Genomic DNA, 15,444 nt, shown 5'->3' with positions numbered 1-15,444 from the left:
AGAAATATAGATTATCACTCATTAAGGCAGCAAGCCAGTCAGTCGGGGACAAAGTGAAATATGAATGAGTGCTGAAAACATGCCCAAATTTACACTTGTTAATGCAGACTTCACTCTCCAATTCTACACTCTGCTGGATGTCCTAGTCTTGGGCAGGAATAGGAATTGAGGGCTCAGGTGGCTAAAGGATGGAGCTCTCCTAAGTAAATGCAGCTCTTGCCTGGCACAGACCCCTGAGAGGAATTGGAAAAATTACCAGCCACAGCCTGACACAAAAAGATGTGCGGATTATTGCAAAGCCAAACAGAATTTTAAAGATATCTGACTGAACCATCACTGGGTTTCCAGAGCTAGTGCTTCATGCAGAAGAATGGATAGAACCACTGGTTCTCAGACTTGAGTGGGCATCTGAACACCCTGCAACTGTCACTCCCAGACTAGAGTATGGTGGAGCCCAGACCTGGAATTTCTAACAGCCCCCAGGGGATGCTGATGTTGGTCTTGAGACCTCACTTCAAGAAGCCCTGACTTAGACATATGTCAGAAAATACAGACTCTCGGCAAACCCACCCAAACAGTGGGCTGAGCTGGGCAAGTGAGCCCTGGGTAGGCATCTGCTGCGTGGCTGTAGTGATAGCTACAGTCTTTTTCCCAGGAAGATTATGTAGGGTGCCACTGGAGAGCACTTGAGAGTATCATCACAAAAACAAACTAAAGAGCATTCTTCTTTTGCCAAATTCACAGAACCATCTAAAGAATAAACACAATAAATAAAATTATCTTACTCTATCCAGGTAAGACAATTGGTAATTAACAGTCTGATTACTTGTAGGATAATGTCTGCAAAGTACTTAAATGGTAAAAGTCCAGCATTTCATGATCTCAATATATAACTGATTCAGGCAAGGACTATCCTTGGATGCTGAACCACTGAGTGAGTGGTGATCAGGAAGCAGGATGCTCACAGTCTTAAAGGGACAAAGGAGAAGATATACCTGACACCAAGAAATTCTAGGGCCTTCACCAGGTAATTAAGCTTTGAGGGCCAAGACCAGGACAACAGACACTGTACCTCTTGACATGAGGTGAGCAGAGTACGCCACCTCACACCTATGCGATCCTGAATGTAATGACAAGAAAAGACTCAAATCCAAGCTAGCATATCCTATGAGGAAATTGCCCTCAGCTCTTCAAAACCTCAAAGCTAGGGAATAAATAAATCTGTCCCTATTTTCAGATGACATGATTGTCAACAGAGATAATCCCAGGAAATCTATAAAACTCCTAGAACTAGTAAATGAGTTAACAAAGATCATAGGATACAACATAAACATGCATAAGTCAATAGTACTTCTAAGCACTGTTCTTCTCTAGTGGCTCAGCTGGTAAAGCATCTGCCTGCGATGTAGGAGACCCAGGTTTGATCCCTGGGTCGGGAAGATCTCCTGGAGAAGGAAATGACAACCCACTCCAGTACTCTTGGCTGGAAAATCCCATGGATGGAAGAGCCTGGTAGGCTACAGTCCATGGGGTCACAAAGAGTTGGACATAACTGAGCGACTTCACTTTCATGCACTAGCAATGATCACATGGAAGCCAGAATGAAAAATACAGTACCATTTACAATCACTCAAGGAAAAGTAAATACCTGGGTGTAAATCTAACAAAACTTACATAGGACTTACATGCTAAATTCTACACAAAGCTAGTGAACAAAATCAAAGATCTAAACAACGGGAGAGACATACCATGTTCATGGATTGAAGACACAGATTAGCAGAGATGACCTTCAACCAGTGAAAAAACAGTAGTCAATCCACACCACAGAGTAACACTCAGCAATGAAACAGAATGAACTCCTGATACAGCAACAACCTGGATGGATCGCCAGAGAATTATGCTGACTGAAAGAAGCCAATTCCAAAAATCTACGGACTGTATGATTCCATTTATGTAACATTCTTTAAATGTCGAAACTACAGACATGAAGATTAGTGACTGTTAGGATGAAGTTTGGGTGCAGATGGATGGGAAGTAAGCTTGCTACAAAGGACATATCAGGATCCTTGTAGAGATGGAATGTTCTGTACTCTATCAATGACAACATCCTGGTTGTAACATAGTCCTGCAGTTTTTCAAGATGTTTTCATAGGAGGAAACTGGGTCAAGGTACACAGGATCTCTCTGTATTATGTCATACAACTGCCTGAAAATCACCTCAAAATTTAAAAAAATGTCTTCAAGGGGGGAAAAGCCATGAAAAAAAAAATAATAATATTAAAGAAAGAAAGCTGGTGGCCTGCTCCCACTTTCAGGGCACAGATAGATAAAATCACACAGTGTGACACATAGCCATGATGAGATTCAGAACAGATTAAGGACAGCAAGAAAGCACTTTGGGGGGCCAATGCGGAAATCTAAGTGAGAACTAGACATTAGCTGATGTCAACAAATTAAAATTAAATTGCTTAGAGTGATCATGGTCTTGAGGTTGAGAGATGAGGGAAAGTGTCCTTGTTCTCAAGAAACACAGGCTAAAGTATTTGTGGATGAAGTTCATGATAGACACATAAGTTATGTAAATAAAAAGAGATATCACTTAAATAGAGAGAGATACAGCCAATGTGACAAAATGGCAAGGAAAAAAACATGCAGAAAATCAAGGTGAAGGGTATGCAACTGTTGACTATACTATTCTCCAGAAAATATGACCATTTTTAAAAATGAGGTTGGATGAAAAGCAGTCTTTTAAGTTCAACAACCATCCACTGGGTTTATCTGTACTTCTTTAACAGTCTGTCTCCTTTTCCTTTCACCCTTAAGCACAGATTCAGATGATGCTAAGTTTCCACGGTCCTGAATGATGGCAAAAAACCTCTCATACAAGAGCCGAAGGGCCCCTTGGCCCCAAGAGAGACAGCCTTGGACAGATGTGGCCTCAATCTCAAAATGACAGTGAGAATTCAGAATTAGATGGTCATAAGTAACTAGAGATGGACACAATGAGAGCTATGATGGAGGAATCCCCAGCTCTGAACTCTCGGTCCTCAGGACCACCCAATCCCATGGTCCTCAGGACCTCCATCAGCCCCATGGACCTCAGGATCCCCCAATCCCATGGTCCTCGGGACCTCCACCAGCCCTGTGGTCCTCAGGACTGCACAATCCCATGGTCCTCAGGACCTCCACCAGCCCCATGGACCTCAGGATTCCCCAATCCCATGGTCCTCAGGACCTCCACCAGCCCCATGGACCTCAGGATTCCCCAATCCCATGGTCCTCAGGACCTCCACCAGCCCCATGGACCTCAGGATTCCCCAATCCCATGGGCCTCAGGACCTCCACCAGCCCCATGGTCCTCAGGAACTCCACCACCTCCATGGTCCTCAGTACCTCGACCAGCCCTGTGGTCCTCAGGACCTCCACCAGCCCTCTGGTCCTCAGGACCTCCACCAGCCCCATGGTCCCCGGACCGCCCAATCCCATAGTCTTCAGGACCTCCACCAGCCCCATGATCCTCAGGACCTCCACTAGCCCAATCCCATGGTCCTAAGAACCCCCAGCACCATGCTGTTCTGCTGCATACAAGCTGATGTCTCAGCCATCAAGCCATAGCAAGCCCTGCTGAGTTTGCGAGGGTTAACCATATCCCAGGACACAGCCAGCACTCAGTAAACGCTAGCTGCCTGAGAGCAATGAGTGAGGGAGTGAATGAACAAACAAAGGAAGAAACAATGGAGTCACTCTCTGACAAGGCCTCACACAGAGTCAATAATTAATGTCAGCCCACCCACCATCATCACCCTCAGGTACGTACCTTTTATTCCCAGCAACCAGCCTGAGATCTATGAATTGCTGGCACACCACATCTCATTCATCAGGTTGGGAAGAGAACAGCATCATGGAGATGGAAGCTGGTGATGTTTGTGGTGGGAGGAGGGTAGCAGGGGAGGTGGGGGGCGGGGGTCGTGTACCACAGGGCCATGAATTTAGCTAGGGCCAAGGCCCTGAAGCGGCCACTGGCCATTTGCAGCAGGACAGATGCATCAACTAATCAAGAGACCCAGCTTGTGGATGGAAAACAAAGCCACACTCTTGCTCTCAACTCTTCCGTCATCATCTGAACGTGAGTTATGTGCCTCCAGGCACCAAGGATACCATACAGCACATCCAAATTTCTCTCTAAAATCTAGCCATATTTTTAAAAAGACAGTTCCCACAGAAAGAATTTGTGAACATGATCTGAGCAGCCTGGGCAGAAGCAGATAAGTGGGAGAGGCGACTCTTTTCTCAGCAGGAGTCTGATGGATGCTCAACATTTTTATAAGAACAAAACTCTCATTTAAATATCAGACAAGAGATTACACATTGCTAGTGGATCTGTATAGTGACTGGAATCCATTCTGAGAGAAAGACAAAGGAAATAATTCTTGACATTTTACAGTGTGGACTTCAAGGAACCCCACAACACACTCTGTCCAAAATGAATATTCTTTTGTGCTACCGAAATAGTGAAGTAACAGTTTTGTGTTCCCAACTCTTGTCAGGGAGCCTTCATGGATTCCTAGCAGGCACTGACCATCAACTTTCTATAATACGACAACTTAAAATATGGCTACTTTCCAAGAAAATAACAGTGGGCTAGATTCTCAAGCCTGTAAAAGAAGTGTCAACTGCCCTCCTCTGAAAGTTCATGGAATACACTGCAAAGCAAAACTCCCAGAAAGAAGAAAATGGTGGCCCTTTGGGGGTGGGGGGGGGAATTAATGAAACCCTGGGAAAATATGCAAGCACCTCCCTCTCTTCTTGTAAAGAACCAGCTTCTCAAATGTTTCCACTTAGCTGTGGAATTGTCCCTCCTCTAGTGAAGGCTTACAGTAGGGAGGCTCCAGAGGCAGAGGCCTTGACCAAGGTCACACAGGCGTCCCTCAGCTCCTTCCAAAGCCCTTATCACATGAAGATAGAGGAAGCCTTGGTTCCTGTCCTTGGAAGAGCTCAGATTTTTGTGAGGAGAGACACAAACAACATGTACATGGCCCAACCCCAGAGTACATCAGAAGACCAAGGACGTGCTAACTGGGCATCAGAAGGGCAATGTGAGCCTGTGACTGTCAGGCTCCCTCCCAGAGGACATGCACTTGGGTAGGAAGAGCCCGGGGCCCCACAGACCCACCTCCTTCCCAGGAGCTCTACCTCAGGGAGGCGGGCTAGCATGGCAAAAAAGCCTTCTGGATTCAGCTCCTAGAAAGGCTGAATGACGAAGTGAAAAGAAGAGTAACAACAAGATACCTAGTATGTATACGCATGTCAAGTTGCTTCAGTCGTGTCTGACTCTTTGCGACCCTACGTACTATATAGCCCACCAGGCTCCTCTGTCCATGGGATTCTCCAGGCAAGAATACTAGAGTGGGTTGCCATGCCCTCCTCCAGAGAATCTTCCCGACCCAGAGATCAAACCTATGTCTCTTACATCTCCTACATTGGCAGGAGGGTTCTTTACCACCAGCGCCACCAGGAAGCCCAGTGTGTACATGGCATTACCTTTACCCCAACAACCCAGGGAGGTCCTTTATACCAATTCCCCGTGTTCAGCAGCACTTCAGAGGAGCAAGGTGTCTGTCTCAGAGAGGCAGGACCCAGGCCACAGTGTTCACTGCAGAGCCCACTCCCTTTTTGCCCTGGCCCCAGAGTAAACAGGCAAGACCGTGCCGTTTCCAGCAGCATCAGAAGACACAGAGAAGCTGATATCCTAAAAGTGCACGGGCCTGACAACAGACAGAATGCATCAGAAACAACCAGTGAAGCCAAATGGAAGGAAGGAGGGAAACGCAGGGGTCGAGGGAGAGCAGACAAGAAAGATCACTGCTGGCCAAAAGTCTTCGTCAGCTCCAGCCCGTTAATCCAACTTATCTTGGCAATGAAACCTGAGAGCTGAGCCTGTCTGGACCCCACTAGAACATTATTAGTTGCAGAGCTGAGTTCAGCCCCGACAGGTTCTAGCTGGACACTGGCCAAGATTCCTGGTCACAAAGCCTCCCAGAGCCAAGGTCAGCATGACAGCAGCTCCGATGCACGTAATCCCATCAGCACGTGGCAGACCACAGGGCACAGTGCCAGCCCTGACCCTGGTGCCTTTTGAAGACTTCACTGGGCAAGGGCCTCACTCACGTCCACCCACTGTTGCCCACAGGACCCAGGAGCAGGGGAGAAAACCTGGCCCTTCGGGGCACAACAAGCAGTCCAGGTAGAGGGGCTGTGTCCCAGCCAGGCCTGCAGATACCTCCCTGTGGGCTACACACAAAATCAGCGACCGGTGGATCCCCAGCAGGCCAGAGCTCAGAGGCTGCTTCTTTCACCTTCTGAAAGCAGCAGCTCTAATAAGATTCCAGCCCAGCAGCTAGGAGCTCATGCAAGCATGGCCATCACTCTGCAAGGCTATAAGGGTCATCACTGTGATAACTGTGAAGTCAGGCAGAAATATGGGAAATGCTTAGGATAAGATATAGGTTTGGGAAAACCATCAGCATAAAAAGTACATACATACACACACCACACGTCTAACACTGTGTGCTAATTTGCTTCAGTTGTGTCCAACTCTTGTGACCCCATGAACTGTAGCCACAGCCTGCCAGGCTCCTCAGTCCACGGGATTCTTCAGGCAAGATTACTGGAGGGGGTGGCCCATATCCTCCTCCAGGGGATCTTCCTGACCCAGGGATCAAACCATTGTCTCTTTGGTCTCCTGCATTAGCAGGTGGGTTCTTCAAGACTAGCACCACTTGGGAAGCCCAAACCTCAAACTCTTACAAAAACCAAGCTGGAAAGAGGAAGATGATCACGTATTTGTAAGTGTGAGAATGGGGGAGCTTTCATAAACGTTTAAACATCATTTAAGTCATGATAGTGTTTCTAACAAGAAACGTATTCTATAGAAGTGCATTATGCTCTTACAGATGACCTATAGTTTGGACTTTTTTGCATTTAAATGGGGTAGGGAGGAGCAAAGAGCAAAAGAAGTCACTCTCTTGTTGCCAGTCACCCATCTCACCCAAAGTCTTCATCAGCCTGGCCAGCCCTCAGCCCAAAGACTTTCCTATTTGTTATGCTAAGAGCCACCTTCCTCAGGGGACTGTGCGCAGCTGCCCCGCCCCTCCACAAGCCAGCAGGGCATCTCCGCAGCAGCTGATGCAGGCGGGCACCCGGGGGTCAGGTCGGCTCAGCCCCACACCCCTAAAAGCTGGGTGCACACTCGCTTCTCCTGCAGGTCAAGGCCCACTGTCCCCCCACCTGACTTTCACTCCTGTCCCCCTACCACGCTGGTACGCCCCTCATTCTGGGCCACAGGATCTGCAGGGCTAAAATATCTTCAGGCTCCACAGTTCTCTGACCACCTAGCCCAGTAAGCTGTCCTTCCTCTGTGGTTGCACCCATGCACATTTCCTGTGTGAGACTGAGCTCCCTACCCAAGCCCCCACTGCTCCAAGGTGGCCAGCACTCATGAAACCTGCCACCCCCATTAGCATGGAAGGCTAAGACTTTGACACAAGGTTCCTAGTTTATGGAGCTGAATGCTGGTGTCCTCTTCTTCCTCTGCCTTCCTCAATCCCTTCCCTCTTCTGGAAACAAAAAAGGCAGCTCCTGCCCAAGGCCTCTGCCCTCACTGACCCTCCATCCGATGGATCCTTCCCCAAGCACCTAGGAGTCACTGACTCTGATACATCCTTCAGCCCATCATCTTCCTCCAAAGAAGCCCCACCAAACCACCCTGTAGAAAGCCCAGTGCTCAGAGCCTGAACCCGGCCTGAGCCAGGAAGCCTCCATAACAGGGGACAATATAAGGATGAACCATCTCCTTTGAAGCCCAACCAATTCTGCAAATGCCCACACTGGAAACGATGCCAGCAATTCTGGTCCAACATGTACCAGCACTGGGGGTAGGGCCTGCTAGTTGGCATTCCTGACTTGAGATGGTGAATACATTCTTAAAGGGTAAAAATTAACCAGCGTCCACCAACATCCGGTCCAGCAGGCTCCATGTACTGATCAGAAGAGTTGCCTCCCAAAGGCACAGCCACCTTCATCGCCATTTCACCAAGGCTAAGCCAGAGCAGGGCCCAGGTCTGTGCTGTTCCCGAGGAAACCTGGAGTAATTGCACTCATACATCATAGGTTCTGGCATGCGGGTCCCAGACTGAACCATTTATCCAAATTAAAACCATTCTCCAGAAACAAAATCAGACCCTTTTAATTGAAAAATAAAACCAAGCAACCCTAAAGCCTCCTTTTTTTCTTAATGAAAGACATTCTTCCTGCTTTCTCATTCCATTAATCACTGAGTTTATACAATCTGTCAAAATAGCTTGGTAAAAAGTCTTCTCTTCCTTTTCCTGCAGGCCTGGTTTTTCCCAGCAGGCGCCAACCCGGCCAGGAGTTCAGGCACGCGGGTGAGCACGAAGAGGATTCAGCCAGCACGCCGTTTCTCAACTGCAATTTGACCTTATATCTCAAGGGACTTCCAAAAGCTTGTGTTCACTTCTAGGTATACACCCCAGAGAAGTGAGAGCAGGGACCCAAACACATACCTACACACCCATGTTCAGAGAAGAGTTACTCGAAATAGCCAAAAGGTGAAAGTAACCCAAGTGTCTACCAGAAGAAACCTGGATAAAGTGGTCTTTGAGTACAATGAAATATTCCAGAAGGAAATCCTGGTACATCCTACAACATGGATGAAACCCGAGGACATTAAGTAAAGTGAAATAAGCCAGTCACAAAACACCAAATATTGTATGATTCCACTTCCATAAGGCACCTAGGGCAGTAAAATTCATAGAAATGGAAAGCTGAACGGTGGGTGATGGGCTGTGCGAGGAGGAAAGAGGAGTTAGTGCTTACTGGGGATGGAGTTGGTTTTGCAAAATGAGAACAGTTCTGCATATGATGATTTCACAATATCAAAGTACCAATGCCACTAATGAACACTTGAAAATGGTTATGTTATATGTATTTTCCCACAATCAAAAGTAGTTTATGTTCTTTGACCTTAGAAGTCCTTCCAAGAACATGACTGGCCAGGATCTTGCCCAATCTCTATGCAAGAATGCACACAAGGCTGCAAGTGACCAGAGGACAAATAAACGGTCATCACGTACATACTGGGTTCTGTACTGTGTGAATGAATTCACTTGTGTGAATGCAGAGTTAGTTACAAGTGGGGATTGCTTACATTGCCACACTGTTACGATATGATCTCAGATCGGTAAACTTGAAAAACATAGAATGCACACAGCATACAAGAGGGTGAAAACACTGCTCCATGGGTGGCACTATTAGGCCACATTTCCTGCATTTTTAACATTTCTCCCTTTTTTCTAAGTCTACAAAAAATATATTACACAAAAACTACTTTGTAGAAAAAGAGTCAAAAATTAATTTAGGAAACAAAGGCACATCCATTACCTGGGAATCCCCTCCCACCCCCTGAGCAACATAGATGACAAACGTCCCTTCCCCTCCTAGGGCAGGACAAGAGAAAACATGCGCCTGGCCAGCTGAGAGCCAGTCCTGCCTCACTCAGCCACCAGTGGACACAAGCAGAGCTGTGTCCCCTTTCCTCCACCCCCAGCCACTTCAGATCTTTCCAGAGAAGACAAACTGGAAACACACCTGGCCAAGATCTAAAGGAGACTCCCACATCCACCACCACCTCCTCCAGTTATAACAAAGGATTGCCCCTGACAGGGATCAGATAGGGACTCCAAGAATGCAGAAGTGATGTTTCAACAGAAGCCCCGGGGTGGGGGCGGGGGGTGGGGGGAGCAGTGTCAATTGGGCAGAATGAGAGTGAGCAGTGGCCCAAGAGCCAGCAAGCAGGAGGGACGCCCTGGGCCACACAGGAGACCCAGTAGTCAACAAAACAGCCCCCAGGAGGAGGGCTGGTGTGAGCCCCTCGGAAGGCAGTGACATCCCCAGGCTGCAGGTGGGGAACCAAGAGGGCAGCCTCGGGACAAAGGGTGCCTTTTACCCCAGATCTGTGGCTGCCAGAGCCCGGCTCTCTCCTCCCAGCACGCTGCCTTCACCGTACCTTTGATGTGCGTCCAAAATCACCAGTGGTGAGGGGTGAGCACTCAGGAAACCTCTGAGAAAGGTGATGGATTACGAGCGGAGGAGAGTCAATGGAGCCCTTTTGTTCCCGCAGCCAGCGCCGCAGCCCCGTCGTCGTCGTCGTCGTCCGGGAGGAATGTGTACAGAACGCAGACGCCCCAGCTAATGGCCCAGCCTGGCCCTGGGGCGACATGCACGGCCAGATGAAGGCTGCTCCCCCACGCCCTGGGAGGCTCCACAACGAGTGAGATGCAACACAGAGCAGCTGTGGGCCAGGGGATTGAGGGAAGCGGATTCCTGAATCCTCCTGTGTGAAAAGCCCGGCTTTCAAGTTCCCGGGCCACAGCCGCCTCTCCCTGGAAGAAGAGCGGAGCAGGGTACTTGGCACACAAAGCCTTTGCCTCTGCCCCTCTCAAGAGCCTTGGCCGTCTTCCACCGGGGCACCTATCTCATGAGTGTCTCTTTAAAACTTTAGGGTTTGTTGTTTATCACCAGTTTTGGAAAAGCTACACTTAAGAGGTACCAGGTCACACCGTGATGCTGCCACCCACTGAGACACAGTGAAAAGAGATGAGACCCTTCCCACCTGAGATGAGACTCAGCCCACGGGTGCAAGCTGGTCGGAGTGGCACCAACTGTCTGGAATGAGAATTCCCACAGATGTCACCTCAGTCTCAGAACAGAGCCAGGCCTGTTCTGTACAGCCAGTACACCTTAGTACAAGGTGTACTAAGTGCTATCAACTCCCTCAAGGAGAAGAGGACGAGGAAGGCAGGCAGCTGGCCACATGCCACAGTCACAGCCCAGGGAGGAAGGAAGAGGGACGAAGGCTGTGTCTGAGGAAGCAGCTGTGGCTGGAACCCAGGCCAGCTGTGGACAGTGGGCATCCGAGAGCTACGGAGCTTCCGCCAGGCACTTGAGGCAGGTTGAGAACCAGAGATCCCTGGGTTCCACTTTGGGACCTCCCCCAACACCACACCACCCCCTCCTTGCACATGCTCAGGCCCCTGTAACCAAGGGGACACGTGCCTTCTGTGAGTGAGGGCCAGGCACAGGCTCTGTCCCCAGACAGACCTGAGTTACAACCAGTCCCATGACACAGGCAGGAGACTTAAGCTTGCTGAGTCTCAGTGTACATTCCGGAAAACAAAGATAAAAATATTTTCCTGCAACGTTGGGTGATGATCTATCTGATCGTGGAAAGTAAGCACCCCCAGGTGCATGGGTGACCGCACCATCAGAAGAAGGCATTAATCTTGCAAGGTTACCAGGCTGGGAGCGGGGGAGGGGGGTGGCAGAACAAGGGCAAAGCCTTCTCTCCCAGAGTTGGTGTCTCTGGGGAGCACTCCCTTGGCACAATCAGGAAATGATCCACAAGAAGGAATTTTCCTTAAACATAAATTTTTCAGTAATTTAGCCCATTTGGGACCAAACATTAATACCAGATCATTGCCTTCCTATTTTAAAAAATAACATAACTCTTTAAATGTCTAGGGGTCATTCTGATGACTATCTTCCCCTTAATGACACCGTAGGGCATTCTGACGGCTCCCAACAGTGGGCCCAGGTGGCGGTCATCCTCACTGGCTCCTCCCTCCTACCCAGGGAGCCCCCAGAGGGGTCTGGGACAGCAGGTGGGAGACATCCGGCCCCCCTGCACCAGGGACAGGCATACAGTTGGGACCCCAAGTGCATACAGAGCAGAACAAAGACGTGTCCCTACAGGAGGGCCCAGTTCATGGATCCGGCAAGACACCTGGCTGACACACACCAAAATGAAGGTGGAGGGGAGGGGGTGAGGCAGGTGCTCACCAAACACATTCCTAAAATTCAGAGTGCAATAGGAAGCTCCAGAAACCTGGAGATTCTACTTTGCTGCTTTTATGGGAAAAGAACAGACAAGAAGCAGACAAGTGTTCCCACACTGAGTCCACTTACAACTACAGAATGGCAAATCTGCCTGGTCTGAGGCCTCAACACACTGGAAGATTCAAAACATCTTCTGAGCCTAAGAGAAGATAACTCACATTCAGCAGCATTTAGACTGATTTTTAACGTCTAGGTGTTTTAAAAAGCAGTGAGGAAGCACAGAGAATACATCCCGGCAGTCGGACAGTCGGGGTTTGAATATTAGCTCCACATGGACATCCCTGGGAAGATCGGGTCACATCACACCGTCTCACACCTGCCTCTGCTTAGCCATGAGGGTTAACAGAAGTAATTCTTTCCATAGCTAGAGCAGCGCTCAGAATCTGGACAATAATGACGACAGTAAGATTCTAAAAACATTTGCTAACAGCCAGAAAAAGGTAGCTATTCAGAGTTAACAAAATGCCTATTGAACAAACCGACTAGCCAGACCTCTTGTTCTGGATTAATAGAGACAACTGCAAAGGATTCCAGGGGAACAGGGCCAGCCCTAGGTCACTGATGATCCCCCTAACTCACCGGGTCTCACAGGAAAGAGCCTGGGGTTCAGGGTCTGCATACCTCGGGAACCCCATCGCTCTCCAGCTTCTGCTGCCAGCAGACTCTTCAAATCCAGTCTCAAAACAGTCCTTTCTAAGACAAAGCGGAACCACGGTAAGGAAGCCTCTCTACTCCGGGAGCACTAGGTGGCTGGGATACAAGGTAACTTTCTACCCGCGGGAGGCTGTTTCTCTAGCAGGAACACCCTGCACCTGGCCTCCATAAGAGTCTGAGGGTGTGAGTGGAGGGGTCAGGGCAGGGTGTGGTTGGGAGACAAAAGGTTGTCCTCTAGCATGGTGGTGGTTTACGCCAGGCTGACCCTAGAGAAGGAGTACTGCAGGCACGGAGAGCCAGAGGACTGGGTCTGATCTGGTCCCTAAACATTCTGCCCTTTAACAAACATACTCATCTGTAAAATAGGCCTTGGGCCTTGCGTACAAGCTGCCATTGCCACATGGTGGGTCAGAAATCTCTCCCTCCTCAATCTTTCCCCTCTCTGTTCTTGCTTTGTGCCTTCCCCCAGGCCATTTTTAATCCCATCAGTAATACCTCCTGCAGCCCAGGAACAGACTTCAATCTGGTGACATTTAGCTCCCAGGGTCACCTTTGCAAATAGCTCCATTTAAAACCAAGAGGTGCCAAAGCTACATTTTTATAAAAAGCCAAGTCAATTTGTATCCAGGAGTGCTCCCGGAGGCTACTCCTTTTTCTATCTTCTCCGTGGTTTGTAAAGAAATGATTCATCTGCTGCTGCTGATAACTGTGACACCTCGGCTGAGAAATTTGCTGTCAGGACATGCATCCACTTGACAGACAAGCAGCAGCAACTTCAGGGCCCTGGAATTTCACTGTCCTGGACAAACCCTGGGCTTCACCCCCATGTTGATTGAGCAACAACTTGGGCAAGATATTTAGCCTTTCTTTGCCTCTCAGTTTGCACATCTGTACGATGGAGCAATTATCCCAGCTCCCTCCAAAGGTTGTTATTTGAGAGAATGCAATGCATGTATGCAAAGCATTTAGCACAAGCAAACATGTAGGATTTACTATGATCATGTTGTTACTTTGCCTCTGGGGTCACTATTACTTTGTAAAATTACTAAGATTACTATTACTTTGTCTTTGAGGTCAGGAGTCTGGCCTTCTGCCAGTTCCCACAGTCAGCTCCCTGTGCACTGATTTCCCCTCATTCCCTGCAGACTGGCCAAGCCCCCACCATCCTCCAGCTGCAGCGACTCCCTCGCCCCTCCAGGCCTCTGCACAGAAATGCCTTTCTTAATACTTGTTGATTGATTTGCAAATATAACCTCCCAGGCCCTAAAGAGGAGAAGAATCACAAGGACATAAATATCTCTTTCAAAAGGCAATGAACTAAAGCACTTCAAAAAAATAGTATCCACTGACCACATATACCAAAATGCCAAGATGGTTAGTTCTGAAGGGCTAAGTGATATGGATGCAATGATAATTTTCAATCAAATTTTCAGTATATTTAGAGTCCTCCATGATCATGGGCTCATGTTACAGAGAGAGACTATGGGGGGTGGGGGGGACTGCCAGCAGATCAAAGTGTGTGAGGGACAGGGACACCCTAGGGGTCTGGGGGTGCTTCTAAGTGGGCAGCGACCTCCTTCAATAGTGGTCTCCGAAGGCCCCACATTCCATGGGCTTTTATTTTTTAACCAGCGCTGTCTCAAGAATTGGAGTGGAGCTCTTCAGCCCCTTCCCGCCACACAGATTTTCATATCACTTCAAGCAAAAGACCCCGGCTCACTTATCAGACCCCGACGGCGCCCACCGAGTACCAGACCCTCCCTCTTCCTGCCTGTCAGCTACAGCGCCGGCGTGCCAGCAGGCACGTGCCACAGGTGGCCTCGGCCACGCACGCCCCCGGCCTGGTTCCCGCTCCTTCAGAAGTTAGGAAGGAAGCACCAAGGGACCCCCTGCTTCCCGCCCAACACAGGGAAAGGGAAAGAGAAACGCACCGGAAAGCCTGCTTGCAAAGAGCCGGAGAAGGGTCCTGAGCCTTCTCATTGCAGCTCCAAGCTCGGCTCTCCGCTGCGGAGTCTCAGGACTCGTCCTAGAGAGCGAAGTTCACCCGGGCGCCGCCGCAACAGTGCCGCTCTGGCCCGCGGGCCCCCGATCGAGCTGGCCTGCTCCCCGGCTGCATCCGCCCGCCCCAGCGCTGTCCCCGCGCCCCAGTCCCCAAACAGCGTCCGGGACCCTGGCCGATCCCGCCCGCGCCCTCGCCGCGTTCACCAGCCTCCGTCCCTAAGTCCTGCTCCCTGGTACCCCGGATCCCGGCCGAGCTCTCGGTCCCCGCTCGCCCCAGCTCAGGTCCCCGCGCGCGCGTAACTCCGTTTGCCCGCGCGCCCCGAGCCCCTGGAGCGGACGCTGGCGCCAGCTCGAAACAAAGAGGTTGGCGGTGCGCTCCCCGCTCCAGTACCTGGGCGAGCGGCGGCGCGGTCGGTCCCGCGGGGCGATGGCCGCAGCAGGCAGGGCTCGGAACAGCGCAAGCAGCGCGCGGGCGGGCCCGTCCTCCTGGCTCGCGGCCGCGCCCGCCGCAGGGCCCCCTCGAGGCGGCACGGGCAATCGCCGCCGCCGCGCCCTGGCCGGCCGGTCACCTGGCCTCATCGCCCTAACAATGCGGCGCGTTCCAGGCGCGCTCCGGGCCCCATGCGCCTCTGGGACCTCCCTAAGTTGGCCAGGTGGAACCGGGAGTTATTAGACCCGTTGAGCAGCCCAGATTCAAAGTGTTCAGGGGGCTGGTGTGTTCCGGATGGGCAAGCGATTTCCTGATTCCTGCACAACTAGTTCATTTTTTCGTTAATTCATTCATTCGGCACTGTAAGTATTGTGTGTAAGAAAGCA

The 15,444-nt window shown here is 50.1% G+C and overlaps 1 protein-coding gene across 6 annotated transcripts in view; it reads right to left on the bottom strand.

Moving 5' to 3' along the window:
• The window catches only part of TNS3 (tensin 3), a 223,522-nt gene extending 208,403 nt beyond the window's left edge, over window positions 1-15,119 (bottom strand). For 2 of the 6 annotated variants that reach the window (XM_010829021.1, XM_010829015.1), the window contains exon 1: window positions 15,020-15,113. Coding sequence is in view for 3 of the 6 variants with exons in the window: in XM_010829014.1 (XP_010827316.1) it covers window positions 10,085-10,297 (213 nt within the window). In the remaining 3 variants the exon portion in view is untranslated. Of the gene's footprint in view, window positions 1-10,084; window positions 14,388-15,019 lie in introns of those variants that run through there. The other 4 variants (XM_010829011.1, XM_010829012.1, XM_010829019.1 and 1 more) reach the window with 3 other exon arrangements.
• Between the last annotated feature and the right edge of the window lie 325 nt (window positions 15,120-15,444).

The sequence above is a fragment of the Bison bison genome, unplaced genomic scaffold (genome assembly GCF_000754665.1).
Source record: "Bison bison bison isolate TAMUID 2011002044 unplaced genomic scaffold, Bison_UMD1.0 scf7180017864499, whole genome shotgun sequence".
Classification (NCBI taxonomy): Eukaryota; Metazoa; Chordata; class Mammalia; order Artiodactyla; family Bovidae; genus Bison; species Bison bison.
This window is presented reverse-complemented; position numbering and strand designations above follow the sequence as displayed.